Source organism: Oncorhynchus tshawytscha, linkage group LG08, assembly GCF_018296145.1.
Source record: "Oncorhynchus tshawytscha isolate Ot180627B linkage group LG08, Otsh_v2.0, whole genome shotgun sequence".
Classification (NCBI taxonomy): domain Eukaryota; kingdom Metazoa; phylum Chordata; class Actinopteri; order Salmoniformes; family Salmonidae; genus Oncorhynchus; species Oncorhynchus tshawytscha.
In genome coordinates this window covers 65,280,279-65,307,488 of record NC_056436.1, presented here as the reverse complement: position 1 = coordinate 65,307,488, position 27,210 = coordinate 65,280,279, and the positions used below count along the sequence as shown (strand labels likewise).

Sequence of the window (27,210 nt, the reverse complement as noted above, 5' to 3'; positions counted from 1 at the left end):
TGTGTGTGTGTGTGTGTGTGTGTGTGTGTGTGTGTGTGTGTGTGTGTGTGTGTGTGTCGACATGTTTAACTATTCTTGTGAGGACCAGAAGTCCCCACAAGGATAGTAAACAAACAAAAATTTGACCAACTTGGGACATTTTGTTAGTCCCCACAAGGTCAAATGCTATTTCAAGGGGGTTTAGGTTTAACCTTAGAATTAGTGTTAGGGTTAGAATTATGTTAAGGGTTAGGGTGAGGAGCTAGGATTAGTTTTAGGGTTAGGAGCTAGGATTAGTTTTAGGGTTAGGAGCTAGGATTAGTTTTTGGATTAAGGTTAGGGTTAAGGTTAGTGTAAGAGTATGGGTTAGGATTAAGGGTTAGGGAAAATAGGATTTTGAATGGGACTGAATTGTGTCCCCACAAGGTTAGCTGTACAAGATTGTGTGTGTGTGTGTATCTATCTGTTTGTCATGTCAAGGAGCAGCTGAATGTTTGGTCTCTGTCTCTGAGGGCTCAGTGTCACTGTCTGCACTGAGTCAGCAGCTGTTCTCTCAGCACACACACACACACACACACACAGAGGGGATCAGATTTTTATTATCAGGGACATAGGAGGGCAGAGATGTAGATCCTTAACCTTACCCCCTACTCCCCCCTCTCATCCCCCTACAACTCCATCTCCTTACACCCCCCTCCCATCTAGCCCCCTCGCCCCCTGGCTCTCTCACCCCTCGCCTCTGCTAAAATAACCCAGTGATGTAAGCACCGAGGGATCACTGGTATACAAACTGTTGCCTCGCAGATCAGAAGCGTCAGAGTGGGATAGGGAAGCATCCCAGATTCAGGAGGATAAACCACACAGCGATATACTAATCTCATATCACTTCAACTTTACTGCTGAATCTGTGAGAGGAGACAGGCGAGACAGGTAAGACTGAATCACAGCCAGCAGGAACTGGTGTTGAGCTATGAATCCTACAAGGTTTTACTCCAACTTGGCTGTTGGCCAGCACATTGTGGGGTGAAGATCTACATACCAGGTTTTACAACTGTGTTCACACATCTCATTGGTTTTCTAGCTAGCAGCCAAGCTAAGGGGGAGCAGGTGTGGGGTTATGTCTGGAACACTCATCTCAATGTGATGTTCAGGATCCCAGAAAACAAGCTCATCTCAATGTGATGTTCAGGATCCCAGAAAACAAGCTCATCTCAATGTGATGTTCAGGATCCCAGAAAACAAGCTCATCTCAATGTGATGTTCAGGATCCCAGAAAACAAACTCATCTCAATGTGATATTCAGGATCCCAGAAAACAAGCTCATCTCAATGTGATGTACAGGATCCCAGAAAACAAGCTCATCTCCAAGGGGCTTTCTAAATAAGATGGAGAGAATATAATACGCTCAAACAACATATTAATGAGTTCTATTCATGTTTACATACTTGACAGATTGTTCTTTTTTTATCTGTTAAAATGATACTATGATTCATTCATGTGCATGTTTTTGTGTTTGAGTGACAAACTGTTGCTTAATCTACAGTAGCCTACTGATCTTGTAAAATATTTAAATGGTGTATTTGAGCGAGTGTGTTTCTGAACCAGTACCTAACCTCTCTTAATCCATCCACATCACCACCTGTCCCCCACTAGAGGAAGATAATGCAATCAGCTTATGATGACCTGGCCAAGCAGAGGATGCAGCAGTCCAGGGCTTTGTGTTCAGAGGCCGGGCCAGGTAAGAACTTAGAGATACAGTGGGGTCCAAAATGACTGACTCCTTGATAAAAATGGCCATGAAAAAGAGTGACAAAGTTACATAGGTTCAAATATCATACCCCCAAGACATGCTAACCTCTCTCCATTACCAATAACAGGGGACGTTATGCATCCAAGTGTGTAGTCATTGCATGCTAGGAATATGGACCCAAATGCTAGACTTTTGACTACTTTATTCATAAAAATCTTTAGGGGTGTCAATAATTGTGACCCATACCATTTTGAGATTAATTTTGTATTTCTTGTAACAGTAAATCTCTGTCTTTGAGCAATTATATTAGCATAAAATAATATCATTTCCCAATTTTTTCAGCATACAATATAGCTAAATATTTGAATTATCAAGGGAGTCAATAATTTGGGACCCCACTGTATATTAAATTACTATTCTATTTAATTCTATGGGACATTCAACTGATTATACTTCATTGTCCTCCGGGGAGGGAAATAAGCTATGAGAACAGCGGAGTTTGAATGTCTATCAGCCTAGAGAAGGAATTGAATACAGTTGATTGAATTCCAGAGGTGGGACATTAGGTTTGCCACCAGTAGCAAACCGTTCAGACACACAGGCATAGGATATACTGTAGAATGGAAATGAATCACACGTTTTAACACTCACTTAGATATATGTTAAGAAATGATTACTCACTTAGCTACATATTTTGACATGTTATTACTCACACTTATAAGTATAGATTAATATAGGCTGGATTGACTCTGTCATCACAGCTCTGGTCTTCATCGGTAGTATAGTAAAGCATCAAAGCATTCTCCTCAGCTAAGAGCATGTGGGGGAGTAAACCCCTGAACTCAAGAAGTATACTGTAGAACTCTGGAGTTAGAAGTCTCAGAGGGCTGAACATTCCACAGGGGGCATTCCGCCTGGGTCTGTTGGTTTTCCGATGGTCTTAGCCAGTTACAGGCATTGGCATCAGACCCATCGGACTCAGCATAATGTGATCGACCCCCGGCTGGCTGGTTTTATACTATACAGGCCCGTCAAAAGGCAACTCCTGTCGACAACGCAACTGGCATAAGGCAGGAATTCACATAACCCTTTACTGAGAGAGTGAGAGGAAAGAGAGGGAGAGACAGAGTTCCTATAAGAGCTGCTTCTTCCAAACATTCTATTTATATACCCGACACTGCACCACAACAAACATTACACACCCTTCTACTCTCAGGGGTATTCCAAAGTTGCAATAGAGTAGTACTGTGATACATTTGGCCCATAGTAGTAAACTCAACACTAGGCTTGTGGATTAGTGATGATGTGATAGTTGGAGTTATGCTTTTGGTCGGGTCAGTTGATCCTCAATGAATTGTTTGGAGCTGAGAGTAAGAATAGACCTTAATATCCCACATACAGAACACTACAGGGAGCACGAGTCCTGAGGCAACCCATGTTGCTGGGGGAAGCCGGGTTCTCTCTCTGTTGCGTCATCCACTGGGTTTCTCTGACTGACACGGGCCAGCGGGTGGAGGTGCCATTGTACCAGTCAAATGGATAAATCAGATTCTATTCTCAGATCTGAGTCTGTGTCGCTTTCAGTGTCTTAGTTTCTGTGAGCATCTGTCTGTTTGTGTCTGTCAGTTCATGTCTTCCCCTGATTAATTATTTAGTGGCAAATGGGATGAGTTACCATACAATGGAAAGCACTTTGAGACCTAGGGAAAGTCATATATAATACTCTTTATTCTGTGCTTTTGTGTGTGTACCAGGAGGTCTGAACTTGGGGAAGAAGATCAGCATACCCAAGGATGTGATGATGGAGGAGTTGAACCTTCAGTCCAACCGTGGCTCCCGCATGTTCCAGGAGAGACTGAAGAGGGTGGAGAGGTTCACTCTGGAGAACCAAGTCAACGAATTATACAGCAATGTAAGAACACACACACATAGCCCTGCATCTATCCGCTAGATGCCATGCCATTTCAATGCAGAACAGAATGTTCAATCAATGTTCAAAGACATTCTATTTCTATGGAAAAACAACAAGGCCATACTGGAGAGACCAGTGGAGGCTGCTGAGGGAAGAAGGGCTCATAATAACGGCTGGAACGGAGCCAATGGAATGGCCTTAAACAATGTGTTTGATGTATTTGATGCCATTCCACCTACTCCGCTCAAGCCATTACCACAAGCCAGTCCTCCCCTAACTAAGGTGCCACCAACTTCCTGTGGTAGAGACATATCCAGTGAGATATCCTGTTAGACCTGCAGACCTGTCTCCCTGACGTGCAGTACAGCAGCTTGTTAGCCTGTTAGACCTGTCTACCTGACGTACAGTACAGCAGCTTGTTAGCCTGTTAGACCTGTCTCCCTGACGTACAGTACAGTAGCTTGTTAGCCTGTTAGACCTGTCTACCTGACGTGCAGTACAGCAGCTTGTTAGCCTGTTAGACCTGTCTCCCTGACGTGCAGTACAGCAGCTTGTTGGCCTGTTAGACCTGTCTCCCTGATGTGCAGTACAGCAGCTTGTTAGACTGTTAGACCTGTCTCCCTGACGTGCAGTACAGCAGCTTGTTAGCCTGTTAGACCTGTCTCCCTGACGTGCAGTACAGCAGCTTGTTAGCCTGTTAGACCTGTCTCCCTGACGTGCAGTACAGCAGCTTGTTAGCCTGTTAGACCTGTCTCCCTGACGTACAGTACAGCAGCTTGTTAGACCTGTCTCCCTGACGTACAGTACAGCAGCTTGTTAGCCTGTTAGACCTGTCTCCCTGACGTACAGTACAGCAGCTTGTTAGACCTGTCTCCCTGATGTACAGTACAGCAGCTTGTTAGCCTGTTAGACCTGTCTCCCTGATGTACAGTACAGCAGCTTGTTAGCCTGTTAGACCTGTCTACCTGACGTGCAGTACAGCAGCTTGTTAGCCTGTTAGACCTGTCTACCTGACGTACAGTACAGCAGCTTGTTAGCCTGTTAGACCTGTCTCCCTGATGTGCAGTACAGCAGCTTGTTAGACTGTTAGACCTGTCTCCCTGACGTGCAGTACAGCAGCTTGTTAGCCTGTTAGACCTGTCTACCTGACGTGCAGTACAGCAGCTTGTTAGCCTGTTAGACCTGTCTCCCTGACGTGCAGTACAGCAGCTTGTTAGCCTGTTAGACCTGTCTCCCTGACGTGCAGTACAGCAGCTTGTTAGCCTGTTAGACCTGTCTCCCTGACGTACAGTACAGCAGCTTGTTAGACCTGTCTCCCTGACGTACAGTACAGCAGCTTGTTAGCCTGTTAGACCTGTCTCCCTGACGTACAGTACAGCAGCTTGTTAGACCTGTCTCCCTGACGTGCAGTACAGCAGCTTGTTAGCCTGTTAGACCTGTCTACCTGACGTGCAGTACATCAGCTTGTTAGCCTGTTAGACCTGTCTGCCTGTCGTACAGTACAGCAGCTTGTTAGCCTGTTAGACCTGTCTACCTGATGTACAGTACAGCAGCTTGTTAGCCTGTTAGACCTGTCTCCCTGAAGTGCAGTACAGCAGCTTGTTAGCCTGTTAGACCTGTCTACCTGATGTACAGTACAGCAGCTTGTTAGCCTGTTAGACCTGTCTCCCTGACGTGCAGTACAGCAGCTTGTTAGCCTGTTAGACCTGTCTCCCTGACGTGCAGTACAGCAGCTTGTTAGCCTGTTAGACCTGTCTACCTGATGTACAGTACAGCAGCTTGTTAGCCTGTTAGACCTGTCTCCCTGACGTACAGTACAGCAGCTTGTTAGCCTGTTAGACCTGTCTCCCTAACGTACAGTACAGCAGCTTGTTAGCCTGTTAGACCTGTCTCTCTGACGTACAGTACAGCAGCTTGTTAGCCTGTTAGACCTGTCTCCCTGACGTACAGTACAGCAGCTTGTTAGCCTGTTAGACCTGTCTCCCTAACGTACAGTACAGCAGCTTGTTAGCCTGTTAGACCTGTCTCTCTGACGTACAGTACAGCAGCTTGTTAGCCTGTTAGACCTGTCTACCTGATGTTCAGTACAGCAGCTTGTTAGCCTGTTAGACCTGTCTACCTCACGTACAGTACAGCAGCTTGTTAGCCTGTTAGACCTGTCTGCCTGACGTACAGTACAGCAGCTTGTTAGCCTGTTAGACCTGTCTCCCTGACGTACAGTACAGCAGCTTGTTAGCCTGTTAGACCTGTCTCCCTGACGTACAGTACAGCAGCTTGTTAGCCTGTTAGACCTGTCTCCCTGACGTACAGTACAGCAGCTTGTTAGCCTGTTCGATTTATGACTCAGCTGTGTTTGATGAGGCAGGGACACCTTGGCCTGTCCCCGCTCACGGTTCCTTGGAGGATGACAACTTGGACAAGGTTATTGGAACATTAAGAAACATTGGTCAAATGACCATTGAACAAACATTCCCATGACAATGCATCTAGTAGGTCAGCTGCTAGGCATAGACCAATAAGAGCAAGATAACTGCACAGTGTTACACCTGCCATCCATGTACAGCTTTCACACAAAGTACATAACAGGAAATAGTAGAGATACAGAGTTGACATGGCACTAACACAGAAAATGATTCTGTCCCTGTCCAGGGCCTTCCAGAGCCCATGCCTTCCCAGACAGTAGAAGAGCCCCAGGGGGGGAAGGAGAACCAGGCATATATGATGCCTGGCAAACACAGCCTGATCACCACCCTACAGAAAACTGTGGCCAAGAAGGGCAGCCCCAATGTCATCGCCCCAGGTAGCTGGCAACCCTGGAGGGGAGGGGTTGGCAGAGGTTGACATGAGGGATTAGTAAACAGGACTAGGTCACCCCTAATTCAGAGGTTGACATGAGGGATTAGTTACTAGGACTAGGTCACCTCTAATTCAGAGGTTGACATGAGGGATTAGTAAACAGGACTGACTAGGTCACCTCTAATTCAGAGGTTGACAGGAGGGATTAGTTACTAGGACTAGGTCACCTCTAATTCAGAGGTTGACAGGAAGGATTAGTTACTAGGACTAGGTCAGCTCTAATTCAGAGGTTGACAGGAATGATTAGTTACCAGGACTAGGTCACCTCTAATTCAGAATTGACATGAAGGATTAGTTACTAGGACTAGGTCACCTCTAATTCAGAGGTTGACAGGAAGGATTAGTTACCAGGACTAGGTCACCTCTAATTCAGAGGTTGACAGGAAGGATTAGTTAACAGGACTAGGTCACCTCTAATTCAGAGATTGGCAGGAGAGATTAGTAAACTGGACTAGGTCTTCTCAAATTCAGAGATTGACAAAAGGGATTAATTAGTAAACAGGACTAGGTCACCTCTAATTCAGAGGTTGACAGGAGGGATTAGTTAACAGAACTAGGTCACCCCTAAATCAGAAGTTGACAGGAGGGATTAGTTAACAGAACTAAGTCACCCCTAAATCAGAGGTTGACAGGAGGGATTAGTTAACAGAACTAGGTCACCCCTAAATCAGAAGTTGATAGGGGGGATTAGTAAACAGAACTAGGTCACGTCTAATTCAGAGTTTGGAATATGGGGTCAGTTTTACTTCAGATGACTTTTGAGGTACGGAAATTATAAACTTTGACTTTGGGGTGAAATATCCTTTTGAGTTTCCGTTTTACCACCAATGTTGGTATATAAGAACAACTACTATAGGAGTATGCAGGAAGGACAATGTAAGGAAACTATTTTGATTGACAGTTTGTTTATAAAGCAGTGTTTATGAATATCTGATAACATTCTGGCTGATAGTGTTCAGTACATCAGGGTATCCATGTCCTGACCTGACACTAGGTTAGTCAGGGTAACCTTGTCCTGACCTGAAACTAGGTTAGTTAGGGTAACCATGTCCTGACCTGACACTAGGTTAGTCAGGGTAACCATGTCCTGACCTGACACTAGGTTAGTCAGGGTAACCATGTCCTGACCTGAGACTAGGGTAGTCAGGGTAACCATGTCCTGACACTGGGTTAGTCAGGGTAACCATGTCCTGTCCTGACACTAGGTTAGTCAGGGTAACCATGTCCTGACACTAGGTTAGTCAGGGTAACCATGTCCTGACCTGACACTAGGTTAGTCAGGGTATCCATGTCCTTACCTGACGCTAGGTTAGTCAGGGTAACCATGTCCTGTCCTGACAGTAGGTTAGTTAGGGTAACGATGTCCTGACACTAGGTTAGTCAGGGTAACCATGTCCTGTCCTGACACTAGGTTGGTCAGGGTAACCATGTCCTGTCCTGACACTAGGTTAGTCAGGGTAACCATGTCCTGACACTAGGTTAGTCAGGGTAACCATGTCCCGACCTGACACTAGGTTAGTTAGGGTAACCATGTCCTGACCTGACCTGACACTAGGTTAGTCAGGGTAACCATGACCTGTCACCAGGTTAGTTAGGGTAACCATGTCCTGACACTAGGTTAGTCAGGGTAACCATGTCCTGACTTGACACTAGGTTAGTCAGGGTAACCATGTCCTTACACCAGGTTAGTCAGGGTAACCATGTCCTGTCCTGACACTAGGTTAATCAGGGTAACCATGTCCTGTCCTGACACTAGGTTGGTCAGGGTAACCATGTCCTGTCCTGACACTAGGTTAGTCAGGGTAACCATATCCCGACCTGACACTAGGTTAGTTAGGGTAACCATGTCCTGACCTGACCTGACACTAGGTTAGTCAGGGTAACCATGACCTGTCACCAGGTTAGTTAGGGTAACCAGTTTAGTTAGGGTAACCATGTCCTTACACCAGGTTATCGGGGTAACCATGTCCTGACTTGACACTAGGTTAGTCAGGGTAACCATGTTCTGTCCTGACACTAGGTTAATCAGGGTAACCATGTCCTGTCCTGACACTAGGTTAGTCAGGGTAACCATGTCCTGTCTTGACACTAGGTTAGTCAGGGTAACCATGTCCTGTCTTGACACTAGGATAGCCAGGGTAACCATGTCCTGACTTGATGCTAGGTTAGTCAGGGTAACCATGTCCTGATACTAGGTTAGTAAGGGTAACAATGTCCTGATACTAGGTTAGTCAGGGTAACCATATCCTGACACTAGGTTAGTCAGGGTAACCATATCCTGACACTAGGTTAGTCAGGGTAACCATATCCTGACACTAGGTTAGTCAGGATAACCATGTCCAGACACTAGGTTAGTCAGGGTAACCATGTCCTGAAACTAGGTTAGTTAGGGTAACCATGTCCTGACCTGACACTAGGTTAGTCAGGGTAACCTTGTCCCGACACTAGGTTAGTCAGGGTAACCATATCCTGACACTAGGTTAGTCAGGTTAACCATGTCCTGATACTAGGTTAGTCAGGGTAACCATAACTTGACACCAGGTTAGTGAGGGTAACTATGTCCTGTCCTGACACTAGGTTAGTCAGGGTAACCATGTCCTGACTTGACACTAGGTTAGTCAGGGTAACCATGTTCTGACCTTACCCTAGCTTAGTCAGGGTAACCATGTCCTTACCTGACACTAGGTTAGTCATGGTAACCATGTCCTGACCTTACCCTAGCTTAGTCAGGGTAACCATGTCCTGTCCTGACAGTAGGTTAGTCAGGGTAACAGTGTCCTGACACTAGGTTAGTCAGGGTAACCATGTCCTGACCTGACACCCGGTTAGTTAGGGTAACCATGTCCTGACACTATGTTAGTCAGGGTAACCACGTCCTGACTTGACACTAGGTTAGTCAGGGTCACCATGTCCTGTCCTGACACTAGGTTAGTCAGGGTCACCATGTCCTGTCCTGACACTAGGTTAGTCAGGGTAACCACATCCTGACCTGACACTAGGTTAGTCAAGGTAACCATGTCCTTACCTGACACAAGGTTAGTCAGGGTAACCATGTGGTGTCCTGAAACTAGGTTAGTCAGGGTAACCATGTCCTGACACTAGGTTAGTCAGGGTAACCATGTCCTGATTGACACTACGTTAGTCAGGGTAACCATGTTCTGTCATGACACAAGGTTAATCAGGGTAACCATGTCCTGTCCTGACACTAGGTTAGTCATGGTAACCATGTCCTGTCTTGACACTAGGTTAGTCAGGGTAACCATCTCCTGACCTGACACTAGGTTAGTCAGGGTAACCATGTCCTGAAACTAGGTTAGTCAGGGTAACCATGTCCTGAAACTAGGTTAGTCAGGGTAACCATGTCCTGACTTGACGCTAGGTTAGTCAGGGTAACCATGTCCTGGAACTAGGTTAGTCAGGGTAACCATGTCCTGATACTAGGTTAGTCAGGGTAACCATGTCCTGACACTAGGTTAGTCAGGGTAACCATATCCCGACCTGACACTAGGTTAGTTAGGGTAACCATGTCCTGACCTGACCTGACACTAGGTTAGTCAGGGTAACCATGACCTGTCACCAGGTTAGTTAGGGTAACCATGTCCTGTAACCAGTTTAGTTAGGGTAACCATGTCCTTACACCAGGTTATCGGGGTAACCATGTCCTGACTTGACACTAGGTTAGTCAGGGTAACCATGTTCTGTCCTGACACTAGGTTAATCAGGGTAACCATGTCCTGTCCTGACACTAGGTTAGTCAGGGTAACCATGTCCTGTCTTGACACTAGGTTAGTCAGGGTAACCATGTCCTGTCTTGACACTAGGTTAGCCAGGGTAACCATGTCCTGACTTGACGCTAGGTTAGTCAGGGTAACCATGTCCTGATACTAGGTTAGTCAGGGTAACCATGTCCTGATACTAGGTTAGTCAGGGTAACCATATCCTGACACTAGGTTAGTCAGGGTAACCATATCCTGACACTAGGTTAGTCAGGGTAACCATATCCTGACACTAGGTTCGTCAGGGTAACCATGTCCTGACACTAGGTTAGTCAGGGTAACCATGTCCTGAAACTAGGTTAGTTAGGGTAACCCTGTCCTGACACAAGGTTAGTCAGTGTAACCATGTCCTGACCTGACACTAGGTTAGTCAGGGTAACCTTGTCCCGACACTAGGTTAGTCAGGGTAACCATATCCTGACACTAGGTTAGTCAGGTTAACCATGTCCTGATACTAGGTTAGTCAGGGTAACCATAACTTGACACCAGGTTAGTGAGGGTAACCATGTCCTGTCTTGACACTAGGTTAGTCAGGGTAACCATGTCCTGTCTTGACACTAGGTTAGTCAGGGTAACCATTTCCTGACCTGACACTAGGTTAGTCAGGGTAACCATGTCCTGAAACCATGTCCTGAAACTAGGTTAGTCAGGGTAACCATGTCCTGAAACTAGGTTAGTCAGGGTAACCATGTCCTGACTTGACGCTAGGTTAGTCAGGGTAACCATGTACTGATACTAGGTTAGTCAGGGTAACCATGTCCTGATACTAGGTTAGTCAGGGTAACCATGTCCTGACACTAGGTTAGTCAGGGTAACCATATCCTGACAATAGGTTAGTCAGGGTAACCATGACCTGTCACCAGGTTAGTCAGGGTAACCATGTCCTGTTACCAGTTTAGTTAGGGTAACCATGTCCTGACACTAGGTTAATCAGGGTTACCATGTCCTGACTTGACACTAGGTTAGTCAGGGTAACCATGTCCTGACTTGACACTAGGTTAGTCAGGGTAATCATGTCCTGACACTAGGTTAGTCAGGGTAACCATGTCCTTACACCAGGTTAGTCAGGGTAACCATGTCCTGTCCTCGCACTAGGTTAGTCAGGGTAACCATGTCCTTAAATGACATTAGGTTAGTCAGGGTAACCATGTCCTGTCCTGACACTAGGTTAGTCAGGGTAACCATGTCCTGACCTGACACTAGGTTAGTCAGGGTATCCATCTCCTTACCTGACGCTAGGTTAGTCAAGGTATCCATGTCCTTACCTGACGCTAGCTTAGTCAGGGTAACCATGTCCTGACACTAGGTTAGTCAGGGTAACCATGTCCTTACACCAGGTTAGTCAGGGTAACCATGTCCTGTCCTCGCACTAGGTTAGTCAGGGTAACCATGTCCTTAAATGACATTAGGTTAGTCAGGGTAACCATGTCCTGTACTGACACTAGGTTAGTCAGGGTAACCATGTCCTGACACTAGGTTAGTCAGGGTAACCATGTCCCGACCTGACACTAGGTTAGTTAGGGTAACCATGTCCTGACCTGACCTGACACTAGGTTAGTCAGGGTAACCATGACCTGTCACCAGGTTAGTTAGGGTAACCATGTCCTGTAACCAGTTTAGTTAGGGTAACCATGTCCTGACACTAGGTTAGTCAGGGTAACCATGTCCTGACTTGACACTAGGTTAGTCAGGGTAACCATGTCCTAACTTGACACTAGGTTAGTCAGGGTAACCATGTCCTGACACTAGGTTAGTCAGGGTAACCATGTCCTTACACCAGGTTAGTCAGGGTAACCATGTCCTGACTTGACACTAGGTTAGTCAGGGTAACCATGTTCTGTCCTGACACTAGGTTAATCAGGGTAACCATGTCCTGTCCTGACACTAGGTTGGTCAGGGTAACCATGTCCTGTCCTGACACTAGGTTAGTCAGGGTAACCATGTCCCGACCTGACACTAGGTTAGTTAGGGTAACCATGTCCTGACCTGACCTGACAATAGGTTAGTCAGGGTAACCATGACCTGTCACCAGGTTAGTCAGGGTAACCATGTCCTGTTACCAGTTTAGTTAGGGTAACCATGTCCTGACACTAGGTTAATCAGGGTTACCATGTCCTGACTTGACACTAGGTTAGTCAGGGTAACCATGTCCTGACTTGACACTAGGTTAGTCAGGGTAATCATGTCCTTAAATGACATTAGGTTAGTCAGGGTAACCATGTCCTGTCCTGACACTAGGTTAGTCAGGGTAACCATGTCCTGACACTAGGTTAGTCAGGGTAACCATGTCCTGACCTGACACTAGGTTAGTCAGGGTATCCGTGTCCTTACCTGACGCTAGGTTAGTCAGGGTAACCATGTCCTGTCCTGACAGTAGGTTAGTTAGGGTAACCATGTCCTGACACTAGGTTAGTCAGGGTAACCATGTCCTGTCCTGACACTAGGTTGGTCAGGGTAACCATGTCCTGTCCTGACACTAGGTTAGTCAGGGTAACCATGTCCTGTCTTGACACTAGGTTAGTCAGGGTAACCATGTCCTGTCTTGACACTAGGTTAGCCAGGGTAACCATGTCCTGACTTGACGCTAGGTTAGTCAGGGTAACCATGTCCTGATACTAGGTTAGTCAGGGTAACCATATCCTGACACTAGGTTAGTCAGGGTAACCATATCCTGACACTAGGTTAGTCAGGGTAACCATATCCTGACACTAGGTTAGTCAGGGTAACCATATCCTGACACTAGGTTAGTCAGGGTAACCATGTCCTGACACTAGGTTAGTCAGGGTAACCATGTCCTGAAACTAGGTTAGTTAGGGTAACCATGTCCTGTCCTGACACTAGGTTAGTCAGGGTAACCATGTCCTGACCTGACACTAGGTTAGTCAGGGTAACCTTGTCCCGACACTAGGTTAGTCAGGGTAACCATATCCTGACACTAGGTTAGTCAGGTTAACCATGTCCTGATACTAGGTTAGTCAGGGTAACCATAACATGTCACCAGGTAATTGAGTGTAACTATGTCCTGTCCTGACACTAGGTTAGTCAGGGTAACCATGACTTGACACCAGGTTATTGAGGGTAACCATGTCCTGTCCTGACACTAGGTTAGTCAGGGTAACCATGTCCTGATACTAGGTTAGTGATTATTTTATGTAGATGTGTAAGCCCTAAGTGCTTTCAGGGACTGTCTTGAGTCTTGTCTGACCTTTTGCCTCTCACCTCAGGCTACGGGAGCCCCCTGAAGGAGATCCCCTGTGAGAAGTTCAACCTGACAACCAGGTCCTACTGTTCCCCCTGGAGGGAAGCCCTGGGTGACAGTGACAGGCTCCTGTTGACTCTCAGCACCCAGCTCCCACGGGGGGCCACACTACAGCCTGCCAACTACAGGTGCTTCAACAGGTCAGTCTCACCACCTCACTAACCCACAGGGGGCCACACTACAGCCCGCCAACTAGAGATGTAACCCTGACAACAAAAGGTGCAGCCAGATCAAACGTAGAGACCCGGCCCACTAACTTGAGGTGTAACGCTGACAACAACTAGGCTAGACTAAAGGACCTCTGACGACTTCACACTTCAAAAGCAGGACAATATTATGCATTGTTTTCTTTGGAAAGACAACCAATCTCAAACCCCCATCTTCAAATAAAGCCGCAGATGACCGAAGCATGCTATCAAATTATTAACACAATTATCTCAAATTAGCTTCTCTCGGCGCCCGTCCATGTTTCCACTCCATTTGAAAAGTAATCCTGTCTCTGGCTCGCACCTCCTTGGACTGTGACTGTCCGGCATTTGGCTATTTTAAAGCAGGCTCCAGAAAGAAGGGGAAGAGTCAGTCCCTTAAAGACCGATGGTGCACGAAGGGGCTCCTCTTACCCTGGCACACGCAGTGTGAGGCAACTCCCAGAATAAAGGCTAAACGTCACACTTCATTAGTGCACTGCCACTCATGTGGTGCCAGTCATTCAGTAACTGAACCACACATGGATGGATTGGTTTACTCCTTTAATTAACAAGGTATGTGGGTTTAATTGAGTATAATATAAAGTAAGTCTGAGTCACACAAACTGTGTGGGCCACAGCGCTCCATCTATAGTCAAATGATTCCTGAATTATTTCAGACCTAAAATGTCACTAGTCCATGCCAGGCAGGGTCATTAGAGCTGTGTGGATGACTGGGCATCACATAACAATCTAAAAGCTTCCACTTTAGATCTGACTGTTGAGTGAGAAAGATCTGGTACCCAGCGGATGTATTTGAGGTTATGTAAGGCTGGATATACCGAGTCATTCCCTTCCCTCAAAGATACACTCAAACACTTACAACACATTCATCCCTCTTTCTCTCAGAGCGGCCACACCTTTTGGAGGCCCACAGCAGCAGAGTAAGAGGGTGATCCCAGTGATGGGGTTCGAGCTGTTGGACTCACAGCACCTCCCTGGTACGACCCTGGACCGCATGTGTAAACGGCCCAACTTCAACAGAGCACCACGGGGATGGGGTCATGACTACTCCCCTGAATCCACCGACCTGTGATTGGCCCACTGCTCACCCACGTCCTTCAAACTTCTGGTGACATCACAGAAAAGACTGAAGCATTAATCTGCTCTTATTACCCATCCTCATCCCTCTGGATTCAAAGATGACCTATCCGGATTAGGAAGAAGTTGCCCCTAAATACAGATATTTTCATCTGTTTAATAGTTAGGATAAGGGTAGATCTGTGGTTAGGGGCAACTTGTAACTCGAGTGATCCCTGTTATTGAGTCACTCCTCCTTTCTTTCATCTTAATGCCCTCTTACCCATCCTCACTCCCCCATTCACCTCACCACTTGCCTCCCTTCCCATCCCCTGTTCACTCATCGCTCCCTCTTTCAGACCCCCCCTGTTTATAAAGGACTGACAGTGTGATCTTGATTAATGTAAATGTAAATGATAGAGTACTTGTTTTAATGGCATAAGCGGACAACATACGTGAAACATTACAATAATAAAATTGTATCAAAGTGAGAAACAAATCCATAATATGAATGAGAATCTAAAAATGTTCCTCTCAAGAGATCGACTCTGCAGGATGCTTGGCACATTTCAACAACTCTTATGATGTACACTAAATACACAGATCCATGACGGGTGGGTATACAGATTACATTATGCACCACCACGCACAAAACACAGTAGCCCTTAAAACTTAAAAGAATACACTTTTGATACCAAATTCCAAGATTGAGTTGGATTTGATTTCACGCCTTTAGTTGTTTGCTGTTAACTCAAATCCACTGCTGAGATATGGTTAAACTGAGTGAGTGGGCAGACATTTTGTAACACCCTTGTTAACAACTCGCATTAACATCTGCTAACCATGTGTATGTGACAAATAAAATTTGATTTGATTTGATTTGATTTGAACCTCAAGACGTAGGATGATGACGTTGCCCCTAGATGATGACGTTGCCCCTAGAAGCAGATCCCAGGTCAGTTCTGTGTTTTTCCCCCTAATAACTATGGCGAGGATTGGGGGAAGGTAAGCTGATCCTAGATCTGTACCTAAGAGAAACGTCTACCCAGAGCAATTCTCTCGACCACAGAGCTGTTTGGCATAGCGAAGTACCGACGTGGCAACTAGTCGTCGTGGCGGGCAGCGTGGGCTCCCATGCGCTGGAGATCGTGGGAAGGGTAGTGGATGTGTCCTGGGGATCTCATACCCATGAAGGGGGAAGAGGGGGACCCATGGAACCCATGTGAAACATAGGACCACCAAAACCTGAAGGGGAGAAGAAATACGCACAACAGAATCACAGCAGGGTCAACATAGAGGTAGCTCAGTGATATAGCACAAGTATAGCCAGCAGTTTCCCCTAACCATCACAGGACAAAGGAGAGACTGGTACCTGGAGGTAGTGGGGGGTAAGGAGTTGTTCACGACATTAGGAGAGGTACTGGGGGGCAAGGAGATGTTAATGACATTAGGAGAGGTACCGGGAGGTAGGGAGAGGTTCATGACATTAGGAGAGGTACCGGGAGGTAGGGAGAGGTTCATGACATTAGGAGAGGTACCGGGAGAGGTTCATGACATTAGGAGAGGTAACAGGCTCCAGGTTGAAGTAGTTAGTAGAGCAGTTGGGAGAGAGAAGACGGTCAGACTTAGGCTTGCACGCACATACACAGGCTCACACATACACAGGCTCACACACACACACAGGCTCACACACACACACACACACACACACACACACACACACACACACACACACACCATCTCAATGCATCCCAGACATCAGACATTCACCTCCAGGCAGTCCTGGTACAGGGTCCAGTTTGGTTCCCATCTCACTGTCCCTGTCCTTGATGGCCTCCTTTCCTCTGGCTGCCTGGGACCTGGCTAGTCACAACTCATTGCAGTACAGGATTACTAGGTAGACTGTCACATGGAGCCCAAATACCCAATAAGTCAACAAGTCTTACACTCTGCCCCATCTACAGGGTTGTCCCCATCTGGTTAGAAAGGAGGGACATGCAGTACTTTCTGTTCCTCTCCTCTTGATCTCTTACCTGCCCCACTTGACGGTAAGCCTGCGTCCATGGTTGATAATGAGCTTGTTGAAGGACTTCTAAGCGGCGAGCTCAGCGGCCTGCCATGTGGCAAACAGGATGAAGGCACACTGCTGCTTCTGGATGATGGTGGTGGTCCAGATCTCCCCAATCTGGTAGAAGCGATTCCTGTAGGAGCACACCACAACCATCTGTCACAGATCGTTGAAACTGCCCCAAATATCCTTGTTGGATATTTCGGAAGCCCCCTACATCGAGTATGGTATCCTCGGGCGTATCCAGTTGGGGCATGGAGGAGGCTCGTTTCAGCAGCTTGTCAGCCACAGGGTCATTGATACCATAGTAACGGTCCATAATGTTCTAGTCTGCCAGGGGATCGTCTGGGTCTGTGGGCCTCTCGTGCCTGGGGTTGAAGAGAAAGCAGGAAGGAGGAGAGTTGTCCCCAGTCAATGCAGGAGATTTATTGCTCAACAGCACCACCAAGTGAAATTTCAGCATCATTACAAGTCATTCAGACAGGAGGTAGCCAGGGCTGTATTTAGTCATTGGACTGTATAAACAAGACAAGAGATAGAGCTATCGTTTAATGGCATTCTCACCTGTAGGGACACTCCTCTCTTGCACTCTCCCTTCACCCAGAAGGAGCAGATGTGGGGTCTATTCCTCTTGTAATAGGGCCAGCTTCAGCAGCATCTCACTGGAGCAGGGGGCCTTACCCAGGAGACCCTCCGGCCGTGTCCTGTCAGAGTTCCCTATCTGGGGGCACAGGGAGTTGGGGAGATGAGGGCGGTAACAGGGGAAAACACTGGCTGTTGAATATGTGATCACAGAAATAACAGGGCTGCAGCCTCCTCTCCCCCTCCATACGTCTCTCTCCATATTGTTTGTAGTGCTCCTTGTTTACGTCTGACTTCGGCACGTCATCATTGATGTCCAGCCCGGTGTCTTAAAACCTTTGATTTGGTACTTCTACAGGCAGCTCTAGTCAATACAAAGTAGCCGTGGCTTAAACAGGTAGTAAGGTGGTGCAGGTAAGACATCAGTGAGGTACCATACTCCAGGTCTGACATCAGTGACATACCATACTCCAGGTAAGACATCAGTGACGTACCATACCCCAGGTCTGACATCAGTGACTTACCATACTCCAGGTGAGACATCAGTGACGTACCATACTCCAGGTGAGACATCAGTGACGTACCATACCCCAGGTCTGACATCAGTGACGTACCATACTCCAGGTGAGACATCAGTGACGTACCATACTCCAGGTGAGACATCAGTGACGTACCATACCCCAGGTCTGACATCAGTGACGTACCATACCCCAGGTCTGACATCAGTGACGTACCATACTCCAGGTGAGACATCAGTGACGTACCATACTCCAGGTGAGACATCAGTGACGTACCATACTCCAGGTGAGACATCAGTGACGTACCATACTCCAGGTGAGACATCAGTGACGTACCATACCCCAGGTCTGACATCAGTGACGTACCATACCCCAGGTCTGACATCAGTGACGTACCATACTCCAGGTGAGACATCAGTGACGTACCATACTCCAGGTGAGACATCAGTGACGTACCATACCCCAGGTCTGACATCAGTGACGTACCATACCCCAGGTCTGACATCAGTGACGTACCATACCCCAGGTCTGACATCAGTGACGTACCATACCCCAGGTCTGACATCAGTGACGTACCATACCCCAGGTCTGACATCAGTGACGTACCATACTCCAGGTGAGACATCAGTGACGTACCATACTCCAGGTAAGACATCAGTGACGTACCATACTCCAGGTGAGACATCAGTGACGTACCATACTCCAGGTGAGACATCAGTGACGTACCATACTCCAGGTGAGACATCAGTGACGTACCATACTCCAGGTAAGACATCAGTGACGTACCATACTCCAGGTAAGACATCAGTGACGTACCATACTCCAGGCTTCTGAAGCTTGATATAAACCAAACAGGATCCAAGTGAAGCACACTCCTAATACCAGGCCAGTCACTTCTCTTGAATCATACACTGAACAAAAATATAAACAGAACAATTTCAAAGATTTTACTGATTTAGAGTTCATATAAGAAAATCAGTCGATTGAAATATATTAATTAGGCAGTAATATATGCATTCCACATGACTGGGATACAGATGCACCTCTTCGTCACAGATACCTTAACAAATAAAAAGTCACATACACATGGTTAGCAGATGTTAATGCGAGTGTAGCGAAATGCTTGTGCTTCTCGTTCCGACAGGGCAGTAATATCTAACAAAAATTCACAACAACTCCCTTATACACACACACAATATAAGGAGATGGAATAAGAATATGTACATATAAATATAGGGATGCGCGATGGCTGTGCGGCATAGGCAAGATGCAATAGATGGTTTAAAATACAGTATATACAGTGAGGGAAAAAAGTATTTGATCCCCTGCTGATTTTGTACGTTTGCCCACTGACAAAGAAATGATTAGTCTATAATTTTAATGGTAGGTTTATTTGAACAGTGAGAGACAGAATAACAACAACAAAATCCAGAAAAACGCATGTCAAAAACAATATAAATTGATTTGCTTTTTAATGAGGGAAATAAGTATTTGACCCCTCTGCAAAACATGACTTAGTACTTGGTGGCAAAACCCTTGTTGGCAATCACAGAGGTCAGACGTTTCTTGTAGTTAGCCACCAGGTTTGCACACATCTCAGGAGGGATTTTGTCCCACTCCCCTTTGCAGATCTTCTCCAAGTCATTAAGGTTTCGAGGCTGACGTTTGGCATCTCGAACCTTCAGCTCCCTCCACAGATTTTCTATGGGAATAAGGTCTGGAGACTGGCTAGGCCACTCCAGGAACTTAATGTGCTTCTTTTTGAGCCACACCTTTGTTGCCTTGGGCTGATTCCTCACCGTTCTCATGATCATTGCAACTCCACAAGGTGAGATTGACAGTTCTTTTGTGTTTCTTCCATTTGCGAATAATCGCACCAACTGTTGTCACCTTCTCACCAAGCTGCTTGGCGATGGTCTTGTAGCCCATTCCAGCCTTGTGTAAGTCTACAATCTTGTACGTGACATCCTTAGAGAGCTCTTTGGTCTTGGCCATGGTGGAGAGTTTGGAATTTGATTGATTGATTGCTTTTTCTGGATTTTTTATTATTGTTATTCAGTCTCTCACTGTTCAAATAAACATACCATTAAAATTATAGACGGATAATTTCTTTATCAGTGGGAAAACATATAAAATCAGCAGGGGACCAAAAACTTTTTTCCCTCACTGTACATGAGATGAGCAATGTAGGAAATGTAAACATTATTAAAGTGACATTATTTGTGTACAGATCCTTGCGACTTGGGGTTGTGCATTATCATGCTGAAACATGAAGTGTTGGTGGCAGATGCACGGCTCGGCAATGGGCCTCAGGATCTTGCCACGGTATCTCTGTGCATTCAAATTGCCATCGATAAAATGCAATTGTGTTCGTTGTCTGTAACGTATGCCTGTCCATACCATAATCCCACAGACACCACGGGGCACTCTGTTCACAACTTTGACATCAGCAAAACGCTCGCCCACACAACGCCATACATGCTGTCTGCCATCTGCCCGGTACAGTTGAAACCATGATTAATCTATGAAGAGCACACTCAAGCATGCCAGTGGCCATCGAAGGCGAGCATTTACCCACTGAAGTCAGTCACGACGTCAAACTGCAGTCAGGTCAAGACCCTGGTGGGGACGACGAGCATGCAGATGAGCTTCCCTGAGACAATTTCTGACAGTTTGTACAGAAATTCTTAGGTTGTGCAAACCCAGTTTCATCAGCTGTCCGGTTGGCTGGTCTCCGAAGATCCTGCAGGTGAAGAAACTCGATGTGGAGGTCTGGTGGACATTCCTGCAGTCAGCATGTCAATTGCACGCTCCCTCAAAAGTTAAGGCATCTGTGGCATTGTGTTGTGACAAAACTGCACATTTTAGAGTGGTCTCTTACTGTCCCCAGCACAAGGTGCGCTGTGTAATGATCATGCTGTTTAATCTGTCACTTGGATGGATTATCTTGGCAAAGGAGATATTCTCACTAACAGGGATGTAAACAAATTTGCACACAATTTGAGAGAAAAGCTTTTTGTGAGTATGGAATATTTCTGTGATCTTTTATTTCAGCTCGTGAAACATGGGACCAACACTTCACATGTTGCGTTTATATTTTAGTTCAGTATAAATGACAGATGCAAACTAGCAGCTAAAATATTTTGCCAAATCAAGACTACTTACTATGCGGATGTATGGATTTTCCCCCAAACATGTCCGACGCAGAATTGAGAAATCCTGGAGAAGGAAGATATGCAGGTTGAGTAAAACATAATTGCAACCAGCACGCAGCAATACCATTTTATCATTGTAACATCCTCTGGTGGTTTCTCTGGGCACAAGCCACACCTCTCTTTACGTAACCCTTACTGTGTGTACTCTGGCCCTGTGATTGGTGAAGCGCCTTAATAGCGCCTACTCTACCATTTGTAGGAAGTTGGTCTCAGTCCAACTACTAACCTTCAGGTCTTCAATATCAACCACCTCACCAGAAAGCCTAAATGTGCCATCCCATCTGGTTTGGCTACTTAGAAGAATCTCAGACATAAAATATATTTTGTGTTATTTCATCATGATGTCTTCACTATTATTCTACAATGTAAGAAATAGTCCAAATAAAGAAAAATCCTGGAATGAGTAGGTGTGTCCAAACTTTTGAGTGGTACTGAATGTAAATGTGATAATTTATTAGTTTTTTTCATAAATTTGCAAAAAAAATAATTTGTTTTTGCTTTGTCATTATGGTGTATTGTGAGTAGATTGATGAGGGGAAAAAAACAATCTAATCCATTTTAGTATAAGCCTGTAATGTAACAAAATGTGGAAAAAGTGAAGGGGTCTGAATACTTTACAAATGCATTGTGTGCGGGCCAGACAGGGCCCATATGGGAACTGGAGGCACAGGGACAGGGACAAGTAGTTGGGAAAAGAGAGGAACATCCTCCTAAGTCAACACAGAATACTATCTGTGCAACCTGACAAGAGCATGTTGTGTGTCATCCAATGGTGGCACAACACAAAAACGTCAGACTAGGGTCTAAGCTACAACATACGCAAATATGAGGGAAAACTAGTTACCACCGCCACAGTCAAAATTATGGCTAACCCCCAACTAGTTTATTATTTTTTAAATATTTTTTTTACAATTTATCTTCTTAAAATCTGATTTTAAACCTAACCCTAAGTACAATGCAAACATCATGCCTAACCTTTTATTAAGACCAAAACGAATTGTTATGAATTTTTACATTATAGCCAATTATTACTTTGTGGCAACCACAATAGCGGGGGGTACACCGTACCGGTAAAACATGAGCCCATCATAATAAATACAACAAAATATCAAGAAAACTGTAGGCTATAACTCCATTATTTATCTTTACTGCATGTGAGACATGAAGAATGTGCGAATGGACTTGAAAACGGGTGGTTTAGCCTACAATGTGGTTCGACGAGAACACTGACATTTTGCCAAGGAGATAAGGGCCTGATACCTAGAGGCGCACAGACAGCAGAGGTCGCATTAATTCTGGCCTAATGACAACCACCAAATGTCATGGCACTTTTTGGTGTTTTGTGTCACAGATGTCTCTTTCCATTCACCAGTTTTTGGAGGCTGGAAATATGTTGCAAGTGGATGAAGGTGTGCAGGTAGCCTAGTAAAGGAGCCCTTTAAAGTGAGTTTGACAATCAGATGAAAACATCATGACTGGTTGTGTTTATGCCACAATAAAAGGTCAAACATTTTAAAAGTGAAATGACAAATGTTTACGACCAGGCCCACAGAGATCTTATTGAATTAATATGGATTATATAACACCATTCTATGATTAGGCTCAGAAACATTTTTGGTGCATGCACACATAGGAGGTCCCGTAGCAGGAAGAAATTAAAATCTCCTTTCACCCCTGGTGGTAACTCGTGACAACCATCAATGAGAGAAGATTTGAAGTAGACAAGATGGAGTTGTACACATTGTTGGATTACTTCATTGAGTAAAAAATGAATGTCATAACAGAGCATTTTCTAATTAAGCAATAAGGCCCGAGGAGGTATGGTATACTCTGTTGTGTCACGCCATTAGCCATGGTAAATTGGCCATATACCACAAACCCCTGAGGTGTCATTTTGCTATTACAAACAGGTTACCAAAGTAATTAGAACAGTAAACAATTAGTTTTGCATCATACCTGTGGTAGATTGTCTGATATACCACAGCTTTCAGCTAATCAGCATCCAGGACCCAAACTAGCCAGTTTATATATTCAATTATAAACTGGGTGGTTCGAGCCCTGAATTCTGATTGGCTGAAAGCCATGGCATATCAGAACATATACCATAGTATGAAAAAAATATTTATATTTTGTGTTAAGGGTGTGTACTGGAGGCGAAGTCAGGTGTAGGAGAGCAGATTTCAGGAGAGCAGGCACACTTTTTATTCCGGTCCAAACAAAAGCACATAAGTACATAAAATGTGCCCAAAACGCATAACATAAACAAAAGTCTGGCATGTAACAATACCCACATAACATCAAAACAATTTCACACAAAGACATGGAGGGGAACAGAGGACTAAATAAATTCAGTGTGATTAAGGAATAAAAACCAGGTGCGTATGGAACAAGACAAAATAAATGGGAATATGAAAAATGGAACGGCGATGGCTAGAAAGCCGGTGAGGTCGATCGTCGCCCGAACAAGGAGAGGAGCCAACTTCTGGGGAAGTCGTGATATTTTGACTCTTGTAATTACGTTGGTAACCGGTTTATAATAGCAATAAGGCACCTTTGGGGTTTGTGGTATATGGCCAATATACCACGGCTAAGGGCTGTACCCAGGTACTCAGAGTTGCGTCCTGCTTAAGAACAGCATATATTGTCCATATTCCACATCCCCCCGTCCCTTATTCCTTAAACGAACCCCCTGAAACTAGACATGGACATTGCTTGTCTTCCAAATTGGGAATTGAGGAAGTTTCACCAAGTTAAGGATCTTTACAAAGCCAAACATACCCCATTCATAAAAGCTAATTGCTTTGGGAAAAATAAGGAACTTATCTTTCATAAAAGCAATAAATATATATTTTTTAAACGGTAAATTACTACATCTTTATAGGGCTAGGGTTCCCACACGGCCATATCTCCACGTTACATCGCTTGTTAAATAGGGCTGGGAATTGCCATGGACCTCACCATACGATGTTCTCACGATACTTTGCCAATCAGCACCTATGTATTGCAATTCTCACAGTTGTTTATGAGATTCGATACTGTGATTTTATTGCGATTTGATGTTCCAAACATATTTCTCACTGTATGTATGCTGCAGAGGGACAAGAGAGAGCCATGAGAAACCAGCTTCGATTAGTTATAGAAATAAAAGGTACAGAAAACAAATTGGCTCCCTATTTAAAAATAATATGTATCACAATCTATGCAGGGGGGGGGGGGATACTGGAGTTTTGGTCCAGGTACAGTCAACTAGGGCTAAAATAATATTGCGATATTAACCAAACGATACAATACGATATGGAACTGTACCGATTGTTCCTGCATCCCTAAAGTTTACAGAAGCAAGACTGGCTGACACCTGTGCTAATTTGCCATCTATGCATGCATAAGCTTAACTAAAAGGTTACATACAAATCAAAACATTTAAAAGCTTGACTGTGGAGGTAACTTAGTTAGTCAACTGCATGCACACAACTTATGGATCTGTGCAAAACTTCTACATTAAGTGTATATTTTTTCTGTTGAAATACTAACGTTTGCTAGCTAGCCTTTGCTAACAAATCATCATCCACATATCGAAGTACTGGCATACTGAAATTAATTACGCCTTTAGTTTATACATTAATGTACCATCATTTTCCAGGTTAACATACTCAACGATTTAAAACGTACCGCGTTTTCCCTATTATGTTAGCTCTTAAGGATGTCGCCATTTTTACTTGTTGTAGGGGGGAAAAACAACCCCACTGCGCATGCAACGCCACGAAAATAAAGTCACATCCCACAATGCAACACAAAGCCTTGTACGACACTCATTAATCATTATGCAACTTTATTAATGGACATCTGAAATGAATTGAAGAAGTGCCTGTGAGTTTGCATGTGTGTGTATTTATTCTGATCAAACCTCTTGCCTTAACTAGTATGTGATGGTTTACTCTGCATCATGCTATTTGCAGCAGGGCCTTGTGAGCCGGGGTGGAAAACCTTAATTAGAACATTGGAGAGGTGGTTGGAGGATGTTTCAGATTAGGGATCAACACTAATGGAGGCCTAATCCCCTAATATGTATTTAAGGTTGTGGAGGAGGCTCTCTGCTGAGAAACCACAGACAGGGATTAGAATAGGGCTGGAGCCGTGTGCTTGACAGTGCCACACTTACCTTGACAAAGGCAGGAGGTTGGGCTGGGACAGACCTGGGGGTCAACTCCATTACAGTCCCAGCCAGAAATACACTACCGTTCATAAGTTTGGGGTCACTTAGAAATGTCCTTGTTTTTTAAAGAAAAGCACATTTTTTGTCCATTAAAATAACATCAAATTGATCCGAAATACAGTGTAGACATTGTTAATGTTGTAAATAACGATTGTAGCTGGAAACGGGCAGATTTTTAATGGAATGTCTACATAGGCGTACCGTTATCAGCAACCATCACTCTTGTGTTCGAATGGTACGTTGTGTAAGCTAATCCACGTTTATCATCTTAAAAGGCTAATTGATCATTAGAAAACGCTTTTGCAATTATGTTAGCACAGCTGAACTGTTGTTCTGATTAATGAAGCAATAAAACTTTAGACTAGTTGAGTATCTGGAGCATCAGCATTTGTGGGTTCGAGTACATGCTCAAAATGGCCAGTCTTTTCTTGTTCTGAGAAATGAAGGCTATTCCAGATGTGAAATTGCCAAGAAACTGAAGATCTCATGCAACGCTGTGTATTACTCACAGAACAGAGCAAACTGGCTTTAACCAGAATAAAAAGAGTGGGAGGCCCCGGTGCACAGCTGAGCAAGAGGGCAAGTACATTATTGTCTAGTTTGAGAAACAGACACCTCACAAGTCCTCAACTTGCAGCTTCATTAAATAGTACCCGCAAAAAAACAGTCTCAACTCCAACAGTGAAGAGGCGACTCTGGGATGCTGGCCTTCTAGGCAGAGTTCCTCTGTCCAGTGTCTGTTCTTTTCCCCATCTTAATCTTTTATTTTTATTGTCCAGTCTGAGATATGACTTTTTCTTTGCAACTCTGCCAAGAAGGCCAGCATCCCAGAGCCACCTCTTCACTGTTGACGTTGAGACTGGTGTTTTGCGGGTACTGTTTTGCACTGTTCTGTTCTGTGAGTAGTACACAGCATTGTAAGAGATCTTGAATTTCTTGCATTGAATAGTCTTCATTTCTCGGAACAAGTATAGCCTGACGAGTTTCAGAAGAAAGTGCTTTGTTTCTAGCCATTTTGAGCCTGTAATCGAACCCAAAAATGCTGATGCTCCAGATACTCAACTAGTCTAAATAACGCCAGTTTTATTGCTTCTTTAATCAGAACAACTGTTTTCAGCTGTGCTAACATAATTGCAAAAGGGTTTTCTAATGATCAATTAGCCTTTTAAAATTATAAACTTGGATTAGCTAACACAACGTGCCATTGGAACACAGGAGTGATGGTTTCTGATAATGGGCCTTTGTACGCCTATGTAGATATTCCATTAAAAATATGCCGTTTCCAGCCACACTCGTCATTTACAACATTAACAATTTCTACACTGTATTTCTGATCAATTTGATGTTATTTTAATGACCCCAAACTTTTGAACGGAAGTGTAGGTTGTTTGAAGTTCATGAAATTGTGAACTTTCTCATAGAGAGTATAGGCCTTTTTTATTTGTTGAAATCAATTTTCTGAACCGATTTGAGTAGGTAACCTCTATGTTGAAGACCTTGTTTGATCTAACCTGGATGTGGTACATACAAAGGCAGTCATGTCCTCTCCTGCCGTGAACCCGCTCACCCATGTCATTTGGTACAGCAATCTCCTGTGTTTTCACATGGCACAGTACTCTCCACATCCATGTGAATTCGAGGTCATCTGTCCAGACTCATGCCAGACAGCCACAGTCCCTCCCGTCAGAACATCAATAAAGTTTTTAATTATGTGCTCATCAGACTACATCAGTTTATTGATTGAGTAGCCACAGGCTGTGGCCAGGGCTGATGAGGAGAAGGGGGGATGAGTTTAAATGCCTGATTCTCGCCCATTA

The 27,210-nt window shown here is 44.8% G+C and overlaps 3 protein-coding genes across 11 annotated transcripts in view; 2 read left to right on the top strand and 1 right to left on the bottom strand.

The window, feature by feature from the left end:
* The first annotated feature begins 738 nt into the window (after window positions 1-738).
* On the top strand, window positions 739-15,687 carry LOC112256091 (myozenin-2-like). Its single transcript, XM_042325847.1, has 6 exons — window positions 739-909; window positions 1,633-1,717; window positions 3,484-3,641; window positions 6,291-6,441; window positions 13,498-13,672; window positions 14,627-15,687. Exons 2-6 carry the CDS (start codon window positions 1,642-1,644, stop codon window positions 14,811-14,813), a joined length of 747 nt encoding a protein of 248 aa, XP_042181781.1. The 5' UTR covers window positions 739-909; window positions 1,633-1,641; the 3' UTR covers window positions 14,814-15,687.
* Window positions 15,688-15,722: 35 nt separating this feature from the next.
* LOC112256090 lies at window positions 15,723-24,938 on the bottom strand. 9 transcript variants are annotated; one of them, XR_006083916.1, is made up of 7 exons: window positions 24,850-24,938; window positions 21,131-21,184; window positions 18,782-18,876; window positions 17,430-17,586; window positions 17,083-17,233; window positions 16,568-16,998; window positions 15,723-16,042 (listed from the first exon to the last, which is right to left on the bottom strand). XR_006083916.1 is itself a non-coding variant. In XM_042325846.1 (6 exons), exon 3 carries the CDS (start codon window positions 18,768-18,770, stop codon window positions 17,754-17,756), a length of 1,017 nt encoding a protein of 338 aa, XP_042181780.1. In that variant the 5' UTR covers window positions 18,771-18,876; window positions 21,131-21,184; window positions 24,850-24,938; the 3' UTR covers window positions 15,723-16,042; window positions 16,568-16,998; window positions 17,083-17,233; window positions 17,430-17,753. The 9 variants fall into 9 exon arrangements, 7 of the variants coding, with proteins under 7 accessions (XP_042181780.1, XP_042181779.1, XP_042181775.1 ...); XR_006083917.1 differs by lacking the exon at window positions 18,782-18,876; XM_042325846.1 differs by having other exon boundaries at window positions 17,430-18,876.
* A 52-nt stretch (window positions 24,939-24,990) lies between these two features.
* LOC112256093 (bifunctional heparan sulfate N-deacetylase/N-sulfotransferase 1) overlaps window positions 24,991-27,210 on the top strand; it is a 91,136-nt gene continuing 88,916 nt past the window's right edge. The window contains exon 1 of the mRNA XM_042325838.1: window positions 24,991-25,047. The gene's annotated coding sequence lies outside the window, so the exon portion shown is untranslated. The remainder of the gene's footprint in view (window positions 25,048-27,210) is intronic.

What these genes read in the sequence shown, in the direction of transcription:
- LOC112256091 (XM_042325847.1), top strand. Translation starts at nt 1,642, where the DNA reads ATGCAATCAGCTTATGATGACCTGGCCAAGCAGAGGATGCAGCAGTCC. An exon ending in GTGTTCAGAGGCCGGGCCAG is followed by an intron (nt 1,718 to 3,483) that starts GTAAGAACTTAG and finishes TGTGTGTACCAG; the next exon opens with GAGGTCTGAACTTGGGGAAG. An exon ending in TCAACGAATTATACAGCAAT is followed by an intron (nt 3,642 to 6,290) that starts GTAAGAACACAC and finishes GTCCCTGTCCAG; the next exon opens with GGCCTTCCAGAGCCCATGCC.
- LOC112256090 (XM_042325840.1), bottom strand. Translation starts at nt 21,255, where the DNA reads ATGATAAAATGGTATTGCTGCGTGCTGGTTGCAATTATGTTTTACTCA. An exon ending in AAAATCCATACATCCGCATA is followed by an intron (nt 18,802 to 21,130) that starts GTAAGTAGTCTT and finishes GTTTATATCAAG; the next exon opens with CTTCAGAAGCCTGGAGTATG.